Below are 24,070 nucleotides of genomic sequence, written 5' to 3'. Positions count from 1 at the left end.
CAGATAACTGCAGAAAGCCTACATGTTTGTAACTCTTGTAATCCATTCATGTAAAGATGGGCATGAGGTTATTCTCCAATGAGCTGGTTTTTCATGTCATTTGGTGAATTCTCCCAAAGGCTTACACATTGCATTTTAGGAATGGAAATCCAACTTGCATAGATAATTCAGTAATGGACATACATTTACATTTACATTTAGTCATTTAGCAGACGCTTTTGTCCAAAGCGACATACAGGGGAGAGAACAGTCAAGCTATGAGCAATAAAACCTGGTGTTACAATAAATACTGCTTTTTTTTTTAAGAAATAGAAAACGACATAGAAAGAAAAAGACGTGCGGGACTGTCATTGCTTAAGTGCAAGTTAAGCCAAGGTGCCAGTTAGGACATACAACTATTACACAGACAGAAAATGTAGCGCTCCAAAAGAATTTGTGTTATCGTGAATAGGGAACCATTTACTACCTTTGATTTCATGAAATGATTTAATGATTTCTTCAAGATTACAAACTTCAGGGAACTTCAGGGAACATCAGGGAAGCCAAATTTCCATGAACGTAAATGTCTTTGTTGCCAGTGGCAACCATGCAATAATATAATAAAAGTCTCACTGACATTCTCAATTAAAGTGAGCAAAATCAGGAGCTGACCCACCCTCTCTCTCTCTCTCTCTCTCTCTCTCTCTCTCTCTCTCTCTGGCCTCTCTCTCTCTCTCTCTGTATGTGTATGTGTAATAGTTAAAAATATTAAAGAAGGTATTAAGGTAAGCTAGGTTCCCAATTTCTGTGCTCCCTGCATTAGTTCCAAACCTGCACTGCTTACTTCAGAAGGCCTACATGACGTAAATGGCTGGAAATCAACCCATGCATAGATCATTCTGTAGTGGATTCACAACAATCAGTACGTAATGACACTGAAGATAGCAAAAGCCTTCTGTCGCATCTACCATGGCCAGAGTTGTGCTGATATAATACGGCATAAGGATATTTAAAAAGCAGAAATATTGCGATCACAATTTCAAATATTTTTTTTCCACTTTGAAATGTCATGATTCTTTACCATGCAAACACTCACCGACACAGACACACACACACACACACATACACACACACTTGGAAACACTCACCGGCGACTACAACTGGGAATTTCCTCCTCATACACACTCCACGGATCATCCGTTTGCTTCCTGAAGGCCTCCATTTTCCTTTACCTGTTCCTGCTCCCAATAAACCGATTCATCCCTAACCCCCTACGATCCTGCTTAGAGTGTATCCTCCACACACACACACACACCCCCTGCGAACCTGCTTAGAGTGTATCCTCCTTATCACTAACACACATCACATCTCCTCTTGTGTCCAGGACCGTCCACACACACGAGACCAGACCCCCCAGGAAGGTGAGGTTCCGAAGAGAGTGGGAGGTGCATGAGGGAACACACACTTTTGCAAACTTTAACAAACATCTGCAAACACCTCCTGCCCAGCCTCTCCTCCTCACACACACACACTCACACACACACACACACACACACACACACACACACACACACACACACACACACACACACACACACACACACAAACACACACACATGCTTCTCCTGCGTGGGGAGGGACGGGGGGGGGTGTAGTAACTCTTTGTTTCTTTTTCTTTTCTTTTCTCTCAGACAATTCACACACACACACACACACACACACACACACACACACACACACACACACACACACACACACACACACACACACACACACACACACACACACAAACGCATTACTCATTACTCATTACTCCACAACACGAGAACACAAGAATGTAGAAATCTGCAATCAGTCATCCATCAGTCATTCTGCAGGGAGTCTTCAGACACATGCACACACACACACACACACCCACGCACACACACACAGGGTGAGAGACTTGGCTGGGGTAAGGTCAACACATCACAAGCTATAACTCACTTAGGATGCATTTGTCCCTTAATGTACCAAAATGTATTCCTTAAATGTAGTAAAATGCCAAATGATCAGTTGAACAGAATTGTTTATCTCCGTCAGTCATATGCAGCCATCTTACTCCTTCAGAACAGGTTGTCCAATAGTAGACTTAGTGGCATTGGATATTCTGTAATGTGTAAGACCCTGACATTAAGGCCTGCTCGGGCTAATGATAAACTCACTGTGGCTATAGGCCAAGTTGGATAAATCAGGCTTGAAAAATGATTATTATCAGTATGCTCGTGCTTATTACTGATACCTTTATGCATCCTTTCTGCAATGTGTCAAATTAACCTGTACGTGCAGTTCGCCAATACATCCATTACAGCATCTTAAATGAAGCCTAGGGAAAAGACTACTTTAGCTTTATTTATCTTCCTTCCTCACTAATTAAATACCACTGAGAAATCTTTAACTGACTCTAGTGATCCATTGGGTGATTAGAGGGCTGTGTATTCAAATTGCCATGGTTACAGTACTTGTGTGCATGTCCACAGTGCTATGTTGCACACAGAGACTCAATGTAGGTAAGCCACTCAGCTGCGGCTGACAGGCTATATTGGAAATTTGAGCATTTTATGTGAGTCTGCACACACACACACACACAGGATTGAACCAAAGCCGACTGGAGGGTCTCCTAGTTCGTCTTCTCTGATGAGTCCAATTTCACAGTAGGTGCAAGACTCTGTGGCTTGTAGGCCTCTCCAGGTCTCCGTCTAACCATCAGACGACCATGTGTTGGGCAAAGCTGAAAATTGGACTCATCAGAGAAGACGAACTAGGAGACCTTCCAGTCCGCTTTGGTTCAATCCTTATGGTCTTTTACAAACCTCAGCCAGGCAAAGTACAACGTTGTCCCGGAAGAAAAACTTGCTTCCTTTTGCTCTGACAATGTTCCCCAACTCTGAGAAGTGTTTTTTCCAGCAGGGCAATGCTCCATGCCACACAGCCAGGCCAGTAAAGGTGTGGATGGAGTATCACCAGATCAGGACCCTGTCATGGCCAGCCCAATTTCGAGACCTGAATCCCATAAAAAAAACTCTGAAATGTGATCAAGAGGAAGATGGATGGTCACAAACCATGAAAAGAAGCCGAGCTGCTTGAATTCTTGCAGGAGTAGCATAAAGTCACCCAACGGCAATGTTAAAGACTGGTGGAGAGCATGCCAAGACACATTTTAAATCAAGGTTATTCCACCAAATATTGATTTCTGAACTCTTCCTAAGTTAAAGCATTAGTATTGTGTAGTTTAAAAATGAATATGAGCTTGTTTTCTTTGCATTATTCGAGGTCTGAAGACACTGCATCTTTTTTGCTATTTTGACCAATTGTCATTTTTCTGCAAATAAATGATCTAAATGACAATATTTTTATTTGAAATTTGGTAGGAATGTTGCCAGTAGGTTATAGAATAAAACTAAAATGTACATTTTACTTTAACACATACCAATAAATAGTAAAACCAGAGAAACTGATAATTTTGAAGTGGTCTCTTCATTTTTTCCGCGGCTGTATGCTAGTCGTGGTGATAAAAAAACTGAAAACTCAATGTCTTTTTATTCCCCTTCCAGTTATATTAGTCGGCTCCTCAAAATAACTACATTTCAGCTTGCTCTTCAGGGCTACCCATAGGATTACCAGTCATCACTTTTTTTTTTGAACACATTTACGTTCAAATCATCACTTTTACATCGCGCTGTGGTCAAACAAAGGATTTTCTATAATCCCCGCGTTAAAATGGCACATGTCCGCCATGCTGATAGTAATTCCATTTCTTTGATCTGGACCTCGTTTCTAGACACTAATATCTGAATTATGCTCTTCATTCATCTCTTAAACTGTTGCTAGCCCTTCTATTGTACTGTAACTGTTGAATGTTAATGTTATATGTTATATGTTATATGTTATATTGTTATAATATATGTTGTTCTTTGAATTGTTGTATCTTAATGTTACATTTTATATGTTTTATTGTCATAGTGTTTATAGAGTTTAATGTTATTTTTTTGGTATATGTTATATGTATGACGTCTACTGCGTAGATGGATGATGCTTGCCAAGTCATAAGAATTTTGCTGTGCTGAAGAAATTTGGTACATGCAATAATAAACACACTTTGACTTTGATTCTAGAGTCAAAGGGGAATGTCAAAACAGGAAATGTCTCCTTCAGATGACAGGTGCCAATAAAGAAAAACCAAATAGAATGGAGATGATGGTCAATAATATGTACTCATCATTAAGCCACAGTCAGCAGTAGCTTTTGCGCAATCATTAATGTGCAAAAGACATTGTGTGACCTGTATTAAAATAACATTGTATTTCATATTCATTGATAAACCTTTCACCCATATTAGCCAAGTATGACTCAACAGCCACCACTGCAGCACATTTGAATGCATGGATTTGAAAACAGAAAAGTAGCCTTGCAAATCCATGGCAACACAATGGTTATTAATGGCTAGTTGTGCAGGTAATGACCATGTTTCTTGTCTAAATATCTGTCAGTCTGTCTGTCTGTCTTTCAACCTTGAGGCTTGCAGCTTAGCTGAGGCTGACCAACCTCTCACACTCTCCACCTTGCTCCATCCGCTGACCAATCTCTCACACTCTCCGCCTTGCTCCATCCGCTGACCAACCTCTCACACTCTCCGCCTTGCTCCACCCTGAGGAAGGTAAATGCACAGAAGGCAGCAGCTGGCCCTGATGGAGTACCTGGCCGAGCAGCTGACCGGGGTCTCTACGGCCATTTTCAATCTGTCCCTGGTCCAGGCAGTTTTACCCAATTCGTTTCTAGGCCGTATCCATCATGCCAGTCCTAAAGCACCCCACCACTACAGCCCTTACTGACTACATCCTGCCTCACTCACCCCTATCATTGCCAAGTGGTTTGAGAGAGTTTCTGTCAGACTGTTTCTTTCTGTGTTTTTGAGCGCTACTGACGGACGATAACGTTAATGAATTTCAAGTAAAAGCAGCGCGGTTAACACTTAAACTGTTAATATCGAAGGTAAACTCTAACAGTCTTTTGTGTTGGTGCCATTTGTTTCATTGTGTAAACCAGCTTTCACTATTTTTCTATGTCAGTTTTATTTTTAGTTCAAGGTGAATACACTTTTTTTAAAACAGCACTGTAATTGGCATGTTTAAATATTATTTAGCACAAACTGCACCAAACTAGACCAGGGAGGGATCCCTATTTCATAAGATTCCTTTCCAAGCTCCCCCATCTGAAGAGATTTTTGAGTTTAGATGTTTTATTACAAAAATTGTAGGAAACCCATTACCAAATCAGTCTTACATTCTGTTACTTATGGTTGGAATAAGGCCTTAAGTTATAGCTTAGTAATGAAGAAACTGTATGACTGTAATCAAGCACATTGCTAGAGAGCCCTACAGTTATTTTATTAAACATTGATCTGAAACTCAAATCTGAGGCTGTTCTCTTATTGTCTAATAGACAGAATTTAGCAAGGAGCACATTTTGGTCGACCCATACCAATCTCAGGCTTGAAATACCAATTTCCAACTCAGCCAATCCATTTTTTATGTTTCAAATGAATTGCCAAAATAAAACAACTCCCGCTTCTGATCTAAGGTCCACCCACTTCTGATCTAAGACCCGCCCATTCCATGTCTAAACCCTGTCCCTGCAAGGGTATTGTACATTGTACTTTCTTTGTAAAGTGGTTTACTTGCCACACACAGAGCAATTCAACAAGCAGTGTCAGTCTTATTCAGTTTAATAATGATGGTTTTGTATCTGTTTAATGATCTTTTAAATCAATTAAGAACCGTTTTTAATTAATATGTGAAAATCTGTGCTATAGCAATACTGTATTAAAACAGAATTGTGATCTTTGACCTTTGTCAGCTTGCAATAGGGGCATTGGTTAGAGGTTCACTCAAACAGTACTGTTCAGTTTGACGAGAACCAGAAAATATCTTACAGGAACCAAGTTTTTGTTCTACGTGAAACAGCTGCCCTGCATTACTGTACTAACCCGTCAGGACCTACTTGGGAAACAGACCAACACTGCCATGTTTACATTTTGAAGTAGATGCGTCAGGTTCCCCACTGGCCAATGGCAGAGCCACTGAAGAGGGAAATGAGAACGCACACACACACACACACACAAAGTTTGAAATTGTATTCATATTTATTTCCCAAAACTCTCAATGCTGTGCTAGAGAATGCATTTGTTTAATGTACAGTACTTGTCACATGTATGTTATGTTACGTCATTATAGCCTATAAAAGTCATTTGTGTGGTTATGTACACATAAATTAAGAAAGTATTAATAAAGAATACACCACCATATAATGGTTTATTATTTTTTTATTAACTTTTATGAATGCTTTGCAGGAGGGGATTGGTAGAGATGGGAGGTGACGAGGGAGATGAAGATGGGACTGAGAGCAGCCATTTCATATTTTGTTCTTCATTTCACACACAAATATTCAAGGTCATAAAAGTGTCCCATTATGTACTCAAGGAAATCTGCCAACTTTATCTTCACTTCATATATTTTTCATATATTTTTTCTGCAGCACTGAAATCATAATGTATGTAAATTAGCTTTGCATGGATACATTGAGCTCCCTCCAATTGGGAGTATCTTAATTATAATGACTAATTATTAGAAACATGATATTAGACATGATAATACATTGAAGGCCTTCTGTTTCTACCTATGTACCTACACACATCTACAGTCTTTATGATATATACTTTCTGAAATCCTCCCAAGCAATACCTCCAGTCCCCACTTTTTCTAAGAGAAAAATTGCAAGGATGAATGTATGCTGCGCACCGTACTTACGAGGATTGAGGTAAAGCTCTTGTTCATGCTCAACGTCACATTGGTTACTTCCATTGTAATTCTTTTCAGGATTCATTCCACTCAGTCTTATGACCTTATTGCTAACATACTCCTAGATAAAGATATGAGACCTTTATTGTAAATTAATTATCAAAATTTCACACACAAAATGAATGATGTAATATCACCTGCTACCATTGTGTCACATAAAGGTAGACTGACAGTTAAGGGTATGTGTATCTAAGTGTTTCATAATTTCACATAACTGTGATATAATGTCCTTTTTAAGAATTATTTATGTTTCAGTTGTCCTGACTGAACAATACCAATTCAATCTGGCATCGTTGGGACCGTGGCAAATGCAATACTGGTTGTGCTGAAAAGTATCAATCATTCAGCCATTAGTGAAATGTTACCTGAATCTTGGAGAGGTCACTAAAGGATTTGAATTGTTCCTCAGGACGTGGGTCTGTCCAAGCAGGTGATGCACCAGGCTTTTGGGGATAGATACCCTGAAGGATCTCCCAGCAGAGTTTAAATTTATCCTTCAGACAAGAGGGCACATTTTTTTTTGTTAATGTGGTATTATTTTGAAAATGGCTTATGTTGTCTGGAAAACTGACTTAATCACTTTCGTTTTATCCATATTTTCACCCTTTTATACAGTACACCTAGAGGCCGAACCTTGAGGTAGCTGTGCCTGTCGCTTGGCTTGATGTGATTCGCACATGTTAAGGTTTGCATAAAGAATATAGATGGACTCGGTGTAGGTATTCCCGATAAAACCTTCGGGCCTTCTCCAAGGTCATATATCTTCCATAGCTCCTTGACCACAGTGTAAACCAGCTTTTGCAGTTGAAGATGAGGCTCTTTCACAGTCTCTTTCACAGTCTCTTTCACAGTCTCTTTCACAGTCTCTTTCACAGTCTCTTTCACAGTCTCCTTCACAGTCTCTTTCACAGTCTCTTTCACAGTCTCTTTCACAGTCTCTTTATGGCCTTGGTGCTTATTCACTTTTTGTCGCTTTGGTGTTTCAAGATGAGGCACATTCTGCAGCTTTGGCCCTTCAAGAAGAGGCAATAGTGAGTATCTTGATTATACTGACTAATTATTAGAAACATAATATTATATATGATAATATATTATAATAAATTATAATATATATTGTTGGCTATTGTTTCTACCTATGTACATACACACATCTACAGTCTTTATGATATATACTTTCTGAAATCATCCCCAGCAATCCCTCCAACTCTGAAAGAAAAGTTGCAGAGATGAATGAATGCTGGGCACTATACTTACGAGGATTGGGGTAAAGCTCTCGTTCATGCACATAATGACATTGGGGTCCAATATCCTCAGGATTAATTTCACTCAGTCTTAAGACCGTTTTGCTTACAAACTCCTAGAAAAAGAAATGAGACCTTTATTGTAAATTAATTATCAAAGTTTCACACACAAAATTAATGAGGGAATACCACCTGCTACCACTGTGTTTCCCCCCTTCATTGAGTCACATAAAGGTGGATTGACAGTTTAAGGTATGTGTATCTTAGTGTTTAATAACTTCATATAACTATGATATAATGTCCTTTATAATAGTTATGTATATTTCAGTTGTCCTTTAATACAAATTAAATCTGGCATCAGTGGCAAATGCAATGCTGGTTGCGCTGAAAAGCATCAATCATTCAGCTATTCGTTACCTGAATCTTGGGGAGGTGGTCACTAAAGGGTTTTAATTTGTCCTCAGGTCGTGGGTCTGACCAAGCAGACCAATCTTCTTTGGTATACATATCCTGAATGATCTCCCAGCAGAGTTTAAATGTATACTTCACACAGAAGACAAAACAAGTGTAAATGTTAAAGTGGTATTATTTTGTAAATGGCTTATGTTGTCTAGAAAACTGACTTAATCACTTTCGTTTTATCCATATTTTCACCCTCTTATACAGTACACCTAGTAGCCGAACCTTGAGGTAGCTGTGCCTGTCGCTTGGCTTGATGTGATTCGCACATGTTAAGGTTTGCATAAAGAGTATAGATGGACTCGGTGTAGGTATTCCCGATAAAACCTTTGGGCCTTCTCCAAGGTCATATATTTCCTTGACCACAGAGTACACCAGCTTTTGCAGTTGAAGATAAGGCTCTTTCACAGTCTCTTCATGCCCTTGTTGCTTTTTCACATTTTGTTGCTTTGGTGTTTCAAGATGAGGCACCTTCTGCAGCTTTGACCCTTTAAGAAGAGGCACCTTCACAGCTTCTTCATGCCCTTGCTGTTTCTGTTGATTGGATGCTACCTTCTGCTCTGCTAGTGACCGAATAAACATCTAGTAGAAAAGGGGAGAAAAAGGAATAAACAACAGATGGTTAATTAAACACTGCTTCATCAAGTGAAGTTTATTGTATAAATGGATGCAGCATGTGACCCTGAATGTTTAATAAGGGCTATATCAACTGATATGTTGCGTTCATTATGCTGCACATATAAGAAGTTAAATCAGGTATATGAGGTGAGTCCCATTCTATAAGTCAGGCAGACTGAGAGCAATATGATATCTAGCTGAGCTGTCAGTGGAGCAAAGGGCGACCAGATACTCAAAATGTACTACAATGTTTGGTAAAGTATTTGAGTATTTTTCTTCAAAATACATAAAAGAATTTACTGAGATATGTTTATACTCATCACAAGTTATGATGAGTATAAGTTATCTGTGCTTTGGATTTGAATTACCAATACAAACAAATTATCTATACAGTATGAACACTCAATTGTGGAATTATAGGAGTTCCATTAATTCTGTAAAGACACAGTAATGAGTGTGTGAATAATAAGCTATTGTGCCTCGTAAAAAAATAATTCAAATGATAGTTGCAGGAACAACAATTTTACCTGTATGGCTGGTGGATACAATCTAGCAGCAGCTTCAAACCTCTTGACAGGTGAATCACTCTCAAACGTCTTGAAATGCTTTATATTCTGATTACACATCTTGATGTTTCCATGTTTAAACTGCACTTCTGACACTCCATGTTGGAGTGTCTCAAAGCTAGGAAGTGGCCGTGAAGTCTGCATGTGATTCACTTTCACCTCAGGGCCATTCACCTTTGGAGTTGTTTTAATGCCCAAATCAGTGGCCTGATGAATAGAGAGAAATACATCATTATTTCATCAAATACTGAAGCTAATTCCTTTGATGCTTAGCAATCCATTTCACATTTTGGCTTTCGCCATTCTATGTTAGAGGCCATCTTACTGTTGCTGGAGTAGAGGTGAACATTTCAGAAGCAGAGAGAAGCTGTACAGCCTTTGGCGTCAATTCTCCCACTCTCTTCTGAGCACCTGGGAACTTCAGCTCAGGACCATCATTAGGACATTCATTATGACCAACTGCCACCTCATGGTTTGGTTTAATTAGGTTATCATGTATCTGCAAAATGTGTTGTTACAATGATCACATCAGTCATTATTAATGATACAGCTTTCAGCTAAAAGTATTTGCTTTCACACTAATGACATATGTATCATTTGTAATATGTCATATGTATTTTGTAATGATGCAATATACAGCTAGGTCTTCAGATCTTGGTAAAGCTCTAAGGCGCTTCACAAACCTGTGCAGCCGCATCTTGGCCCCTAAGAATCAGGCCATCACAAATGTTTGTGTTTCCCTCAGAGTAACTTCCCTCAGATGAAGGCATTTCTAAAACCAGACATGCAGGAAGGCTTGAGTCAACATGTGTCTTTATTCTATGATTCACCCAAATAAATACATTTAAATCTCTTTGGAAATGCTTTTAAAACATAAAACAATCACACCTGATGAGCTGCTCCATGAGGTCACAGCCTTGATATTCTGAGGTTGAGTCCAGACAGGACTGCGACACAAGGGGGTGTTGGTCTCATGATGACCGTCTATTTCCTTTGGTTTGTTATTCAAAGGCACATCCTCAAGGTTGTCAAATGGCTGGGCAGCCTCCATAGTTTGCTGTGGGCAATCATTATGATCCTAGCAAAGAAGAAAGGAATTTTCCTCATTTTATGAAGGTTCCAAATGAATGTTTGTCCAACGTTTAGACAAGCAAAATGAGGCACTTCACATCTAAAAATAAAATGGTTGCCAAAAGGTAAGTCCTACCAGTAGGACTGCAGAGGACAGGTTGGCATCAGTTAACAGCGCTGTTGACACCGCTGCATCCATCAGTGCAAATTTGCACATTTTAACCGGTATAGCTGGTGGATAAAGTTGACCTTCAGATAACACTTCTTTCTCAAAAATCTGAAATCTGCTGTCAGGTGAAGCACTCTCACAGTTCTTGAGAAGGTCCTCATTTTCAACTGTGTCTTTATTCTTATGATATAGCTGGATGTTTCCATGCTTAGACTGCACTTCTGATACTCCAGGTTGGAGTGTCTCAAAGCTAGGAAGTGGCTGTGAAGTCTGCATGTGATTCACTTTCACCTCAGGGCCATTCACCTTTGGAGTTGTTTTAATGCCCAAATCAGTGGCCTGATGAATAGAGAGAAATACATCATTATTTCATCAAATAATTAAGTTAATTCCTTTGCTGCTTAGCCATCTAATTTATATTTTAGCTTTTGCCATTCTAAGTAAGTGGCCCTCTTACTGTTGCTGGAGTAGGGGTTAGCATTACAGAAGCAGAGAAAAGCTGTACAGCCTTTGGGGTCAATTCTCCCACTCTCTTCTGAGCACCTGGGAACTTCAGCTCAGGACCATCATTAGGACATTCATTATGACCAACTGCCACCACATGGTTTGGCTTAATTAGGTTATAATGTATCTGCAAAATATGTTGTTACAATGATCACATCAGTCATTATAAAAAATGTAGCTTTCAGCTAAAAAAGTATTTGCTTTCACACTTATAACATATGTATCATGTGTAATATGTAATATGTGTATTTATATCACTTTACACTATCCCCACACACACAAGCACAGGACTCTTTGCGCTATCCACACATGCACATGAACACTTTTGCACTACTTTCCACTACTTGCAGCTCTGTCACAAGTAAAGCACAATGTTATATGTATATGTTATATGTTATCACCCCACCCCCATGTGAACATGCATGTTCTCCCTATGTGTATTGTTTTTGTTTTTGTATTTATTGTGATTCATGTTTGTTTGTAAGTGTAAGCTACTGGATGACCTTAATTTCCCTCGGGATCAATAAAGTATCCATCTATCTATCACCTTTCTATATGTATTTTGTAATAATGCAAAATACTCTGCTAGGTCTTCTGATCTTGGTGAAGCTCTAAGAAGCTTAATATCCGCAAGCATGTTGTCACGTAATGAATTACAAGCCATGTCCATTGGCTGATGTGCATTTTAAATTAAGATGTAAGCAAACATATCATTCCAGCAATTATGTTTGTTTCTGAACAATGTAGTCTCTTCTACCTCCTTCAGCTCCGATTTGGGGCCACTCTCAGCAACATCAAGGTGTTCACAGACATCTTCTGTTTTAACCACAATGCCAGTGTCTTCACAAAAAAGCACTTCATAAAAAAAAAACATTCCTACCAGTATAGCTGCTGAATTTGGTAGAGCTTCATTTGATAGCAGTGCCCTTGCATCACTCATCTCAACTTTAGTGCCATTGCCAACACTCTCAAGATGCTCAAGCACATCTTTACTTTCATCAGAAGTGCCATCGCCTGTATACTGATGATGGGTTGGCTATGAAGAGAGGAAACAATCCGTGAATAAAACGCTGACATATAGGCACCTCACAAGCATAGGTAAAACATCAGAATCAAATTGACATATATCTCTTGGAAGATGATTTACCAGTCATGTCCATGAAGTGCTTTGCACATAAAATACAGCTATGGAAAGTGCATACTCACCAGTATGGCTACTAGGGGCAGTTGGGTATCAGGTGAAGGCTCCTTCCATTCAACGTTTTCCTCATCATATTGTTTGATGACCTGATCAGTCTGATGAAGAGAGAATGAATGTGGTCAAATTGAAAAGTGATACAGTAGCCTACTTAAATACTATGTGGCTGCCATGACGCACCAACATTTTGTCAGAAAACCAATTTGAATGTACATTAACCTCACAAACCTGCACTGCAGAATCTCTGTATCTTGTGACATGATCACCATTGATGTTTGTGCACCTTTCTGTGTCACTGCCCTCCAGTGAAAACATTCCTATTACAAAAATATGCATTCAAATGTCATGACTATACTTCTGCTTGCTGACCACCCCCCCCCCCCCCCCCCCCCTTCCTATCTCTTTCAGCTTGACCTCAAGCAGGTGTGTCCTCCCCTTATGTGCCATTGTTCTGCTTAAGGTTACTTCTTAATTTACAGGGAGTTTTTCCTTGCCCTTGTAGCCATTGTGCTTGCTCTAAGGGGGTCCAGGCACTGGGCTATCTATGTAAAGCGCCTTGAGACAATTGTATTGTTTTGGCGCTATATGAATAAAATCGAATTGGACAAGTACATTCATTCACAAAAGTAACACCATACCTGGTGATGCCTGGGATGTCCTCAGCATGCACTCATGACAGAGCTGCACCTCCATGGCCTTACACTTTTCCAAAGCCATGTCTACGTTCTGATTAGGTTGATCCACTACTCTTTCCAAATGAGACCCACTGTCTTTAACCAGGTCCTTGGGGCCATACCTGGACGTCATCATGGCAATCTTATAAATGATTACTTAAGAGAGAGCTATGTGTTTTGTGTAACAGGATTATGCAAGATTTACAAAGTACAAAAAGAGTAACAGTACCTCTCAGTATCATCTTTAGTCTCATTCAATTGTGAAACCAGAATAAGAGGGCTAAACGAAACTGCCTCCTGAAAGAGAGTTTTAGGTAGAACATACATTTACAAGGATTTTACAGGTAATTAGAGCAGCAGTGCTGGTTCCTGAAAAAAACATCACCTCTCCCTGAGATTTCATTTCCTCCTGTAGGCGGGATGCAGAGCTCATAGTCGTCTCTATGCGCTGAACCATCTGGGTCAGCCATTGCCTATTACTTGTGGCTGACTGGAGGAATTCTTGATAGCTTTGAAATAAACTCTAAAGATAAAACAGATTCACAATCAATATCTCAATAAAACTATTTCCATGACAAAGACAGAACTTCTATCAGCTCCATACTAGTAGTTCACATATAGATACAGAAGGATCTTTACAATATCATCTTTTAAACATTATCATTATCATTATCATTTACAATGACAATGTTTACAATTGTAGTTAACATGATTTGGTTTAGATATCCAAAGTGCACCTGGTTCATCTTGAATTTGAGTGTGAGGTGATCCATCTGCATTTGGATGTCTCCTTCATCTGCTCCACTTTCCTTATGATATCTGCCAGTGAAGGGGGGAACAGTTACCAGCAGGACCATGTAGAACTACAAATACCGCACAGTGGTGCATAGCATTCTATCCCCCTCACTCCCCTGGAAACCAATGGTTGGGGTGTTACACTTAATAACGATTGTAATCGGTCGAGTATTGAGTAAGAACACTTTAACCTCCAACCGAAAAAAGAAATCTGAACCCAAAATGAGAGAAACACAATCAGGTTCTCCCTTAATTCTGTGATTTTAAATATCCACTAATAATAATAAACTTTATTACAGGCTCAAGGCCCACATGGGAGATGTACAATACATAAAATCAATAAATTACATATAAATATACATTCATAAATGCATATAAATACACAAGGAAAGAAGGGCTAAAAAAGGCACTTATGCCAGTGTTCCCAGATCTTAGATGTGTACTTGACAGAGCTGCGGCCAGGGTCTGTCATCAGATCAATTAATACATTTGAAGAGCGGTCCAGCCGACACATAAACTTAAAAGTAAGGTTCCTCAGCAAGGCCATGAAGGTGGTAAGACCCATATTACAAAACAGCTGACTGGCTCTAGTACTCCTGGGTTTTTTCAGGAGTATCCTAAGACAGTCATTATATATTAATACAAGCTTTAGTCTGAAGAAGAAAAAAAGGTGCTTATTGGGAATCCTCCCGCCAAATTTGGCAATTAATTTGTGAGCCTATTATTTTTTTACCTACAGCAGTAATACATACATACAGTACTTACATATTAGCTCAGATATATAATTGATAAATAAACCACCAACCTTTTCTTCCTGGCGAGCTGACAGAGTTGGGCCTCTGTAATCCTCCTCTGAGCTTTTTCTTGCAGCTGGAGTATATCGCTCAAATGGAGGGCTTGCGACTCATCAATTGCTAGCATCTTCTGCAGCATGGTCGAGTGAAAAAGGTCATCTTCATAACTGGTATATGAGCCAATAGCAACTTCATTTCCCTGAGGAGAAAGGTTGTGGAGGTGAGGTAACAGGATTTTCTGTAATGCCACATGAACACACAAGAACACACATTTTGGAGTGTTTTGTGAAACTTCATTTACTGGACAGTGCTGCTCAAGAAGTCCTGGTATCATCTGCTCAAATTGTATGCCACAAACATAATTTTGCCTCTCCTGTTTTGGCACGTGTTGATCTTTTTTATATACTATCTCTCTGATGGGCCCTTTTCACAATATTAATGGCTTAGCACCCTTTGGTATGATGGCCAACATTGGTTATGGCACTAATACTTTTTCTTCTTACTATAGACCTATCTCTGCCATGTAAGGAGTTTGCACAATTTCTTATGTAAATTGAGACACTATTTGTGAACAGTAAATTAAATTCTTTCACAGTTTTTGGGCCTCAAACATCAGTCCCTTTACCACCAACAACAAAACACAGACAACGATGTTGCGTGTATCTACTGCGAATGGCTTAAAACTAATTGCTCCGTCAGATTCCTGGGGTAATGCAGAGTTTATAACATCTCACGTAGCATCCCATCCTTCTACAAATTTAACTTAAATAAATTCAACTAGTAGGCTATACAGCAAATACATCAAACTACAGGGACAGGAACACTTTGTGGTATATAAATTGGTATATAATATAGCCTTCAGATTCTGCTCTTGTTCTGTTCTGACAATGTGTTTAACTCCTTTAGCATCTCATCATCAACTTATTTCATGGCCAATCTAGGGAAGAGGTAGTAGATTCAAGCTTAATATATGATCTCATATCCCTAGGGTTTCGCCCTTTCATTGGTACTAGTTGAATATTCTTACCTTCTGTGCTGTAGACTTGTTTTTGCTATTGGCATCTCCAAGGCTTCCCCATAAGGTTGGCTTTAGTAGAAGATTGCCATGTGGCTCACCTGAAAGCAAAAATATGATAGGCTACATTGTAGGATAACACATGTAGACATAAGATAATGGCTAATGGGCAATCTAGTTCTAGACCTAGGGTTCCAATTCATTTTTTTTTTTTTTTTTAAAAAGATGTATTTTAACCTACTTCCAGCCAATTGCTCCATCCTGAGTATATTACCACTCTGGAGGAGTGCTAAAACGAAACGTTCAGTGTAAAAGTTGGTATGTCCGATCAATATTTAAATCTAACAATATGACATTTCTAATGAAAATTAAACAGGTTGTCTGGACAGCAGGTTGCTCCAGAGTAAACTAAACTTTCTCATTAGCTTCTTAGAGTGACGACATAACGCAAAAATTCTAACATAGCCAGGTAACAATAGATGATGTCATCAGAACGAATGTGCTTACGTACGTATGGGCCTACGTGCTTACGGGGGAATTTAAAACCATACTGGCATAGTCTTACAAAGATGTCCACTCATTTATGAAATACTGTAACAAAAAGCAGATAGAACAGTTAATCAATGCTATGAATTCGCTTTGCACTTTACAAAAATCATCATAAATATCCTGCAATCCTTCTTGGTCTGACTCGCTGTTGAACACCAAAGTTAGGTTTTCCTTGTCATTAGTTTCAAAATTAGGAAACATAGGCCTACTCAAGGATAACACGCCAATTTCTACGACCTGGAGTGGAAAACTACAACTCCTTATCAAGAAAGAATGTCAATTTTACCGTTCTCGAAGTGTCTCGTTGGCTAGCTGGTGTATTCAAAGACAGCTAGCGTTATTCTGTGTTGTTAATGTTGACAATCTGCAGGCTTTGTTAATAATACAATAGTTTACTTTGTGACTCGCAACATCTGCACGGCTAGAGCATCGTTTTCCTTTATTAAGAGCTGTTTTCTTTTTCTTTTTTTTGTGTTGATACTACATAACCTTTGTGTTGACTTTACCAACATAGTCAGTAGGCCTATACTGTATGAGCAAATTGCAATTGTTTTTATTAGCCACGATAGATAAGCTAGCTAGATACTAGCAAAATCTTCATTCTCCATTGCCACTGATCCTAGGCTCAACAACTTCTCTTCTTAGAGATTTTCTTAACCGTTCAAGTAGGCTATGTAATTGAAATCCCATTTTCTTCTGAGATTGAAAGATGGTTAATAATACTGTAGCGCCGAGCTGGGGACTACCAGTGACAGAGTTTCAAATGTGTTCTGGGCTGGTATATACGAACATGATGAATTAATCTAGGAGAAATATGTTAACTCACATTTTATCTGTAGCACACTTCAATATGCTCAAACACAGGAAATAAATCAGCATTCAGCAACACCACTGCTTTGCCTTCAGATGTTTTACCGCACAATTATTCAGTGTGAAAGGAGCAAATCAATCTCATTTGGCACTTCTCAAAAATGTCTCCCTCAAAGATGTGGCATCTACCAAACTGCTACCTAGGGACGCTACCCATGAGCCTCTAGCTGGGGTGTGCTTATCCTCGCTTAATAATGTATTGGACTCTGAATTGAAATTAATTTCACTTAACAATAGCATTAACATTCAAATAGTGAAACACGATGGATCTATAAATCTCCATCAACCCATGACATGTGGTGAAATAGTCTGGATGATCCACTTTGCTACATCTTAAAACGAATAAAATAATCTTGACTGGGATGTCTCACTACACATTGGTGGAATACTCAGACGTAATTTGGATAGGACGAGATGAAGTGTTTGGATGAAGGTGTGTTCAAGTAGCCTAGGTGATTGCTGTTGTAGACACTGTATACAGTGGCAGGAGAGGGCCAGGGTTATAGCAACTATGTTACAGCTATACCTTTTGGGAAACTAAATCACAAAAATGGTTCTGTAAAGTATCTGATCCGGTTGGGTGTATTTTGCCCATGTTGTGGCAAATCAGTGCAAACAAGATTGCTGATAACCATGTGGCAATTCATTATGTTCATGTTCTGAAGATGGAAATGGGTTTCTGTCTGTGATATAATCATTTTTCTATGTGAAAATTGGCCTTATACTTGCCAGAATCTGATTTTTTTTTAAACTTGTATCAACAGACAATGACGTCTCTCAAAAACTACAATACCCATATTTCACTGAAACTCCCAGCAGGCTTTTCACTTCCTGGTTACCCTGCAACTGATGTCAAACTGTCCAACTCCAACATACTTTTTGAACAACATATCCCTGAAAGGAAACAGGAATGTGATTGTAGCCGTAAAGTAAGTGCACTTTTACAGTCCTTGTCACTTACATGAAAAGAGATGATACAAAAATATCGTCATTTAAAGAATCGGAGTAACGTTAACGTTAGTGATCCATGGACACTTGTAGCCAACTTTGTTTACATATCAAACTGTCATGATGCTGCTGTTGTTCGCTAGTATTGTGTTGACCTAGTGCGTTTTACGAATGTTTGACACGAAAGTAAGTTAATACAATAGAAGTACACGTCTTAGAACTGATATTTTGAGCTTCACATATGTCTACCTAAAATAAATAGCGTGGCTATTTAACTCTAACGTAAACCTAGTAATGCTAGCTATCTGCGCTAACCCATACTCTATTATTTACCTATCATAACCTTATATGTTAGCAACTATTTAATGCTTAATAGTACCTACCTGTCATAGGCTGATAAACAGGTTCAACAGTTTATGCATTTAACTTTTACATAGCTAGCGCTATAATTGAATAGCTCTTATTGATGGAAAGGTCAATTGTTGTCAATCCAGCTGAGTTAGCTAGCTCTGCTAACTAGCTACCCATGATTTGCACCTCATGATCGTGACATTTTGGAGGGGAACATAGCAGCTTAGATACTCTGCCCTCAAACCTGTGGAATGATGCATTATACTACCGCGCAGAAATACTATTGTATTGTACTAAATGTATTTGTATAAAGCCAATACACAATTTGAATGTGTAAAGCCTGTCTTGAAAGTTAGGTTGACTTAGTTTATCTCTTCACTGGTTTCTCTCGTGTAGACAACATGACTCAATGTTCATACTTTGTGTGTAATGTGTACATGCACAGTTCAGCTAGAGCGAGCGAGAAGAAGAGAGGACCATGGAGAACTTCAGACGGACGGTTCTGCGTCTGTGCAAGGAGAGCGGCGTGGAGCCCCAGGAGTCGGTTCTGACCCACCTGCACGAGGCCCGCAGCGGCATGGCGGGCACGGGCTCCACCAGGCTGGACCTGGGTGGGCATAGTCTCTCCACGGACACCTGTGCCGTCCTGGGCAAGGCTCTGAGCAACGACGCGGCCCTCACGGAGGTGGTGCTGAGCGACTGCATGCTGAGTGAAGAAGGTAAGGAGAGGACTGGGTGGACGTGTGTGAGGATGGTTGGGCCACACTGTCACTTATATGCTCAAGGCTCACGTTAGGACAAGACTTGTCAATGCATAATGTGTAATACCCACGGTTCATTATTTGCCACCCTCATCTTTTTCAATTCATTAATTCATTTATACATAGCCTACACCTACTCTGCTTTCTGAGAAGTTGCTTGACAAAGACTTTGTAATTTATTTATTTTTTAAATCTAATCAGGCATTATGTAAGTAGTTAACTGGCAAGGGGTCCGACATGCTGGTCACACATCCTGGATTTCAACTGAATTTCACACAGTGATGCTGTAAACAGGCTTTCCCCCTCCTCTAGCTGGGAATAGAACGGAGAGCGTTTAGGCGATGAACAGCTCCATATGTCAGCTAACCTTTACTCACTAACGTCGTTAAGGATCAAATATAGAGCCTAGATCGCCTAGAAATGTCTAACATGTACTGTTACTTGCACTGTTGCAGCGAGGACCAGTGTGCTTGTGGGTTATGCTTTGAATTGTTTGCTTTGGTTGTTGTTGTTTGTTTGTTTGTTGTTGTTGTTGTTGAGTGTGCTGAAAGAGTCTAACCTGAGTGTGGCGCTCCTGTTCTTGTCATTCGCAGGTGCCAAGCTGTTGATTAACGGCCTCTGCCTCAACGCCACCATCAGGCTCCTTGATCTGAAGGTGAGGCTTCACGTCTGTTGCCCAGACAAACAAACAAACAAACAAATAAGTAAATAAATGAATGAGTGACTAAACAAAACAAAACCACAATGCGTAGTCAAGACATGATGATGCTACGCTTTCAATATTGAGAGTGTAGCATCATCATATCTTGACTACGCACTGTGGTGTTGTTTTGTTTAGTCACTCATTCATTTATTTACTTATTTGTTTATTTATTTATTTGTTTGTTTGTTTGTTTGTTTGTTTGTTTGTTTGTTTGTTTGTCTGTCTTCCCTAGGGAAATAACCTGAGAGGCTCTGGAGCCGAAGCTCTGGGAAAGCTGCTGGTCCGGAACAAGACGATACGCAGGTGAGGCAACACAGACACTCCTCTTGGCCCAGCCAGGCGTTTTCTTGTTCAGTCCCTGGCAAGGACTGGTGCACCCAAACACACACACACACACACACACACACAAACACACGTACACACACACACCCAGCTCTGGGGAAGCTGGTGGTCCGGAACAAGACGATACGCAGGTGAGGAAAACTCCTCTTGGCCCAGCCGGCGTGTTCTTGTTTAGTCCCTGGAAAGGACTGGTGCACACACACACACACACAAACACACACACACACACACACACACACACACACAAACACACACACACACACACACACACACACACACACACACCGGTGCCAGCGCTGGCCAGCATCGTGTCAATGTAACGGAGCCTTCACTTCCACTTCCGACACTATTTCAGTAGTTTGGCAAAGGACTAGTGAAATCGAATCGCTTGACTGGAGATGCGCCCGCTCTTTAGCCGTGTTAGAGTAACTTATACTCACTCCTACCCCCCCCCCCTCCACGGCTGCACAAACACACACACACACACACACACACACACCCCAGTAAATGTTGTGTTGTTGGACACGCAGGCTGGTCCTGGAGTGGAATGCCCTGGGTATGTGGGACGAAGCCTTCTCCATATTCTGCGAGGGCTTGGCCACCAACTGCAGCCTGGCACAGCTGGACCTGCGCAACAACCAGATCAGCCACCAGGGGGCGGCAGACCTCGCCATGGTGCTCAAGAGGAACAGCGTCCTACAGGAGCTCGGTAGGGACACACAGAGTTTCAGCCGATGGATCTCATCTCTGAAAAACACAGAGAAGGACACAGAAAAGTCACAATTTGCTGAAAATAATTATGATGCAGTGTGTGTCTTTTCATTGCATTAAAAGACTTTGTTCATGTATTGTTGTGGTAGCATGGATGTTTGGATGTGTTTGTGTATTTGTACTGTAGTGCTATGAGTGCTCATATGGTCTCTAATGTTTTTGTGTGCGCATGTGTCAGGATTATTTCGGAGATGTAAACATATGTATTTGTTCTCAGTTTATCGTTTTTCCCGTTATTTTCTTTTGCCGTGTTGACTGAACAGACCCGCTGTGGAACAACATAGGTCTCAGATGTTCTTGTGTGTGCGTACGTGTGTGTGTGTGTGTGCGTACGTGTCCTCATTATGTTCTGTTTGTGTTCATGCGTTCTTGACTGAACAGACCTGCGGTGGAACAACATTGGGCTGCTGGGAGGTCGGGCTCTCCTGGAGGGTCTGCAGCAGAACCGGACTCTGGTCCGCCTGGAGATGGCAGGGAACAACGTCCCCAGCGACACGATCAAAGCCCTTGGTCAGTGGTTCCCAAACTTTTGTTTTGTTTTGAAGGGGTACAGTCCCGTCTACCTAGAAAGGAAAAAGAGGTGCAGGAATGTAGCTGCTGTAAGTGCAAGTTAAGCACTAGTCAAGGTGCCAGTTAAGAAGGGAGGAGCTCTCTGAAGAGTTGGGCTTCAAAAAGCTTCTACAAAAAAAGTTGTGTTTCTATCCATGAAAGTGCCTGTTGTCTACCGCCCCTCCAGACCAGGCCATCAGCCACAACGCAGACAAGCTGAACACCCTGAGGGAGGGACGCAGCAAGACCCAGGTGCTCAGCAAGGAGATCCAGGCCCTGAAGGAGGAGAAGGGCCGGCAGGTGAGACTGAGGCATGCTGGGAAGTGGAGTTCTGTTTTGGAGCATGAGTGATTCTAATGCATTCATCACAGTATGAAGTGAACTCATTATTCTGGTGAGAGGCATGCTGGGACATGGAGTTTTGTTTTGGAGCATGAGTGATTCTAATGCATTCATCCCAGTATGAAGTGAACACATTATTGTTCTGGTGAGAGGCATGCTGGGACATTGAGTTTTGTTTTGGAGCATGAGTGATTCTAATGCATTCATCCCAGTATGAAGTGAACACATTATTCTGCGTTGTGTGTCCCCAGTACATGAGTATGATGGACACCATTGACAAGCAGAGGGATGAAATGGGAAGAAGCAGCAGGTCAGTGTGTGATGTGTGTGTGTGTGTGTGTGTCTGTGTGTAGCAGAAGTAGCAGGTCAGTGCTCAGATTCACTCGCCTTTGAACGTGATAATGGTGTGACATGTGCTAGCATATCAGGTGTAAGAGGTTTGATTGATTTATTTATTTATGCAAATATGATGCAAACTTTTATAACAAAAGTTGCCATTCTTAGCAAAACACAACCCCACCAAACATTGAGCTTACACTAATGTCCTGATATGATCAAAAATGATCCAGATTAAGTGTAATTTTGCAGATGTTTTTGATATCTTTGCGTGTCTTGGTTGTAGGAATACCACTATGCGTATGGGGCAGCTACAGGAGGCTCTGATTGAGAAGAAGTCTACCGTCAACTCTATCACAGCTAAGTAAGTGTGTGTGTGTGTGTTGTGTGTGTTGTGTGTGTGTGTGTGTGTGTGTGTGTGTGTGTGTGTGTGTGTGTGTGTGTGTGTGTGTGTGTGTGTGTGTGTGTGTGTGTGTGTGTGTGTGTGTGTGTGGTGTGTGTCAGCTGCAGGAGGCTCTGATTGAGAAGAAGTCTACCGTGAACTCTATCACAGCGAAGTAAACTGTTGGACCAGTTTATTATTAGTGTGGTGTGTGTGTGTGTGTGTGTGAATGAATCTGTGAGTAAGTGAGCGAGCTAGTGTATGTGCGTGTGCGTGTCAATATATGTGTGTGTTAATGGTGCTGCTATTTATGGGTGTGTGTGTACATGTGTGTTTATTGTGCTGTTTATATATATATTATAAATTTATATAGAGTAGGTGTTTGCATGTCAATGGGATTACTGTGCTGCTGTATTAATGTGTGTGTGTGTGTCTGTGTGTGTGTGTGTGTGTGTGTGTCTGTGTGTGTGTGGTATGTGTGTGTGTGTGTGTGTGTGTGTGTGTGTGTCTGTGTGTGTGTCTGTGTGTGTGTGTGTGTCTGTGTGTGTGTGTGTGTGTGTGTGTGTGTGTGTGTCTGTGTGTGTGTGTGTGTGTGTGTGTGTCTGTGTGTCTGTGTGTGTGTGTGTGTGTGTGTGTCTGTGTGTCTGTGTGTCTGTGTGTGTGTGTGTGTGTGTGTGTGTGTGTCTGTGTGTGTGTGTGTGTGTCTGTGTGTGTGTGTGTGTGTGTGTGTGTCCAGGCTGCACATGTCGGACGCTGCGTTGGCCCTGTCGGAGCAGAAGGTCCAGAGTCTGGCGGAGCAGCTGACACGGGTGCAGCAGGAGAAGGCGGAGCTTAAGGAGAGGCAGGCCAGAGACATGCAGAAGGAGGTGGAGGTACAGGAGACACACACACACACACACACACACACACACACACACACACACACACACACACACACACACACACACACACACACACACACACACACAGAGCTTAAGGAGAGGCAGGCCAGAGACATGCAGAAGGAAGTGGAGGTACAGGAGCAGCACTCTCCATACACACACACACACACACGTTACACTCTACACTCTACACTCTACACTCTACACACAGGCACAGGCACAGACACAGACACAAGACTCCCCATACACATACACACACACGTTATTAGACTCACCATACACACACATAAGAACAGGCGGCCTATGTTT

The 24,070-nt window shown here is 40.8% G+C and overlaps 1 protein-coding gene across 1 annotated transcript in view; it reads left to right on the top strand.

The window, feature by feature from the left end:
• The first annotated feature begins 18,235 nt into the window (after window positions 1-18,235).
• The window catches only part of lrrc45 (leucine rich repeat containing 45), an 11,614-nt gene continuing 5,779 nt past the window's right edge, over window positions 18,236-24,070 (top strand). Inside the window, exons 1-10 of the mRNA XM_080836041.1 lie at window positions 18,236-18,324; window positions 19,140-19,413; window positions 20,049-20,110; window positions 20,391-20,461; window positions 21,031-21,209; window positions 21,653-21,781; window positions 22,008-22,120; window positions 22,414-22,472; window positions 22,785-22,862; window positions 23,617-23,752. Of these exons, the coding sequence (XP_080692167.1) occupies window positions 19,173-19,413; window positions 20,049-20,110; window positions 20,391-20,461; window positions 21,031-21,209; window positions 21,653-21,781; window positions 22,008-22,120; window positions 22,414-22,472; window positions 22,785-22,862; window positions 23,617-23,752 (1,068 nt within the window). The 5' untranslated portion in view covers window positions 18,236-18,324; window positions 19,140-19,172. The remainder of the gene's footprint in view (window positions 18,325-19,139; window positions 19,414-20,048; window positions 20,111-20,390; window positions 20,462-21,030; window positions 21,210-21,652; window positions 21,782-22,007; window positions 22,121-22,413; window positions 22,473-22,784; window positions 22,863-23,616; window positions 23,753-24,070) is intronic.

Source organism: Sprattus sprattus, assembly GCF_963457725.1.
Source record: "Sprattus sprattus genome assembly, chromosome: 3".
Lineage (NCBI taxonomy): Eukaryota > Metazoa > Chordata > Actinopteri > Clupeiformes > Clupeidae > Sprattus > Sprattus sprattus.
The sequence above is the reverse complement of the archived record's forward strand: the minus strand, read 5'-3'. Positions and strand labels throughout refer to the sequence as shown.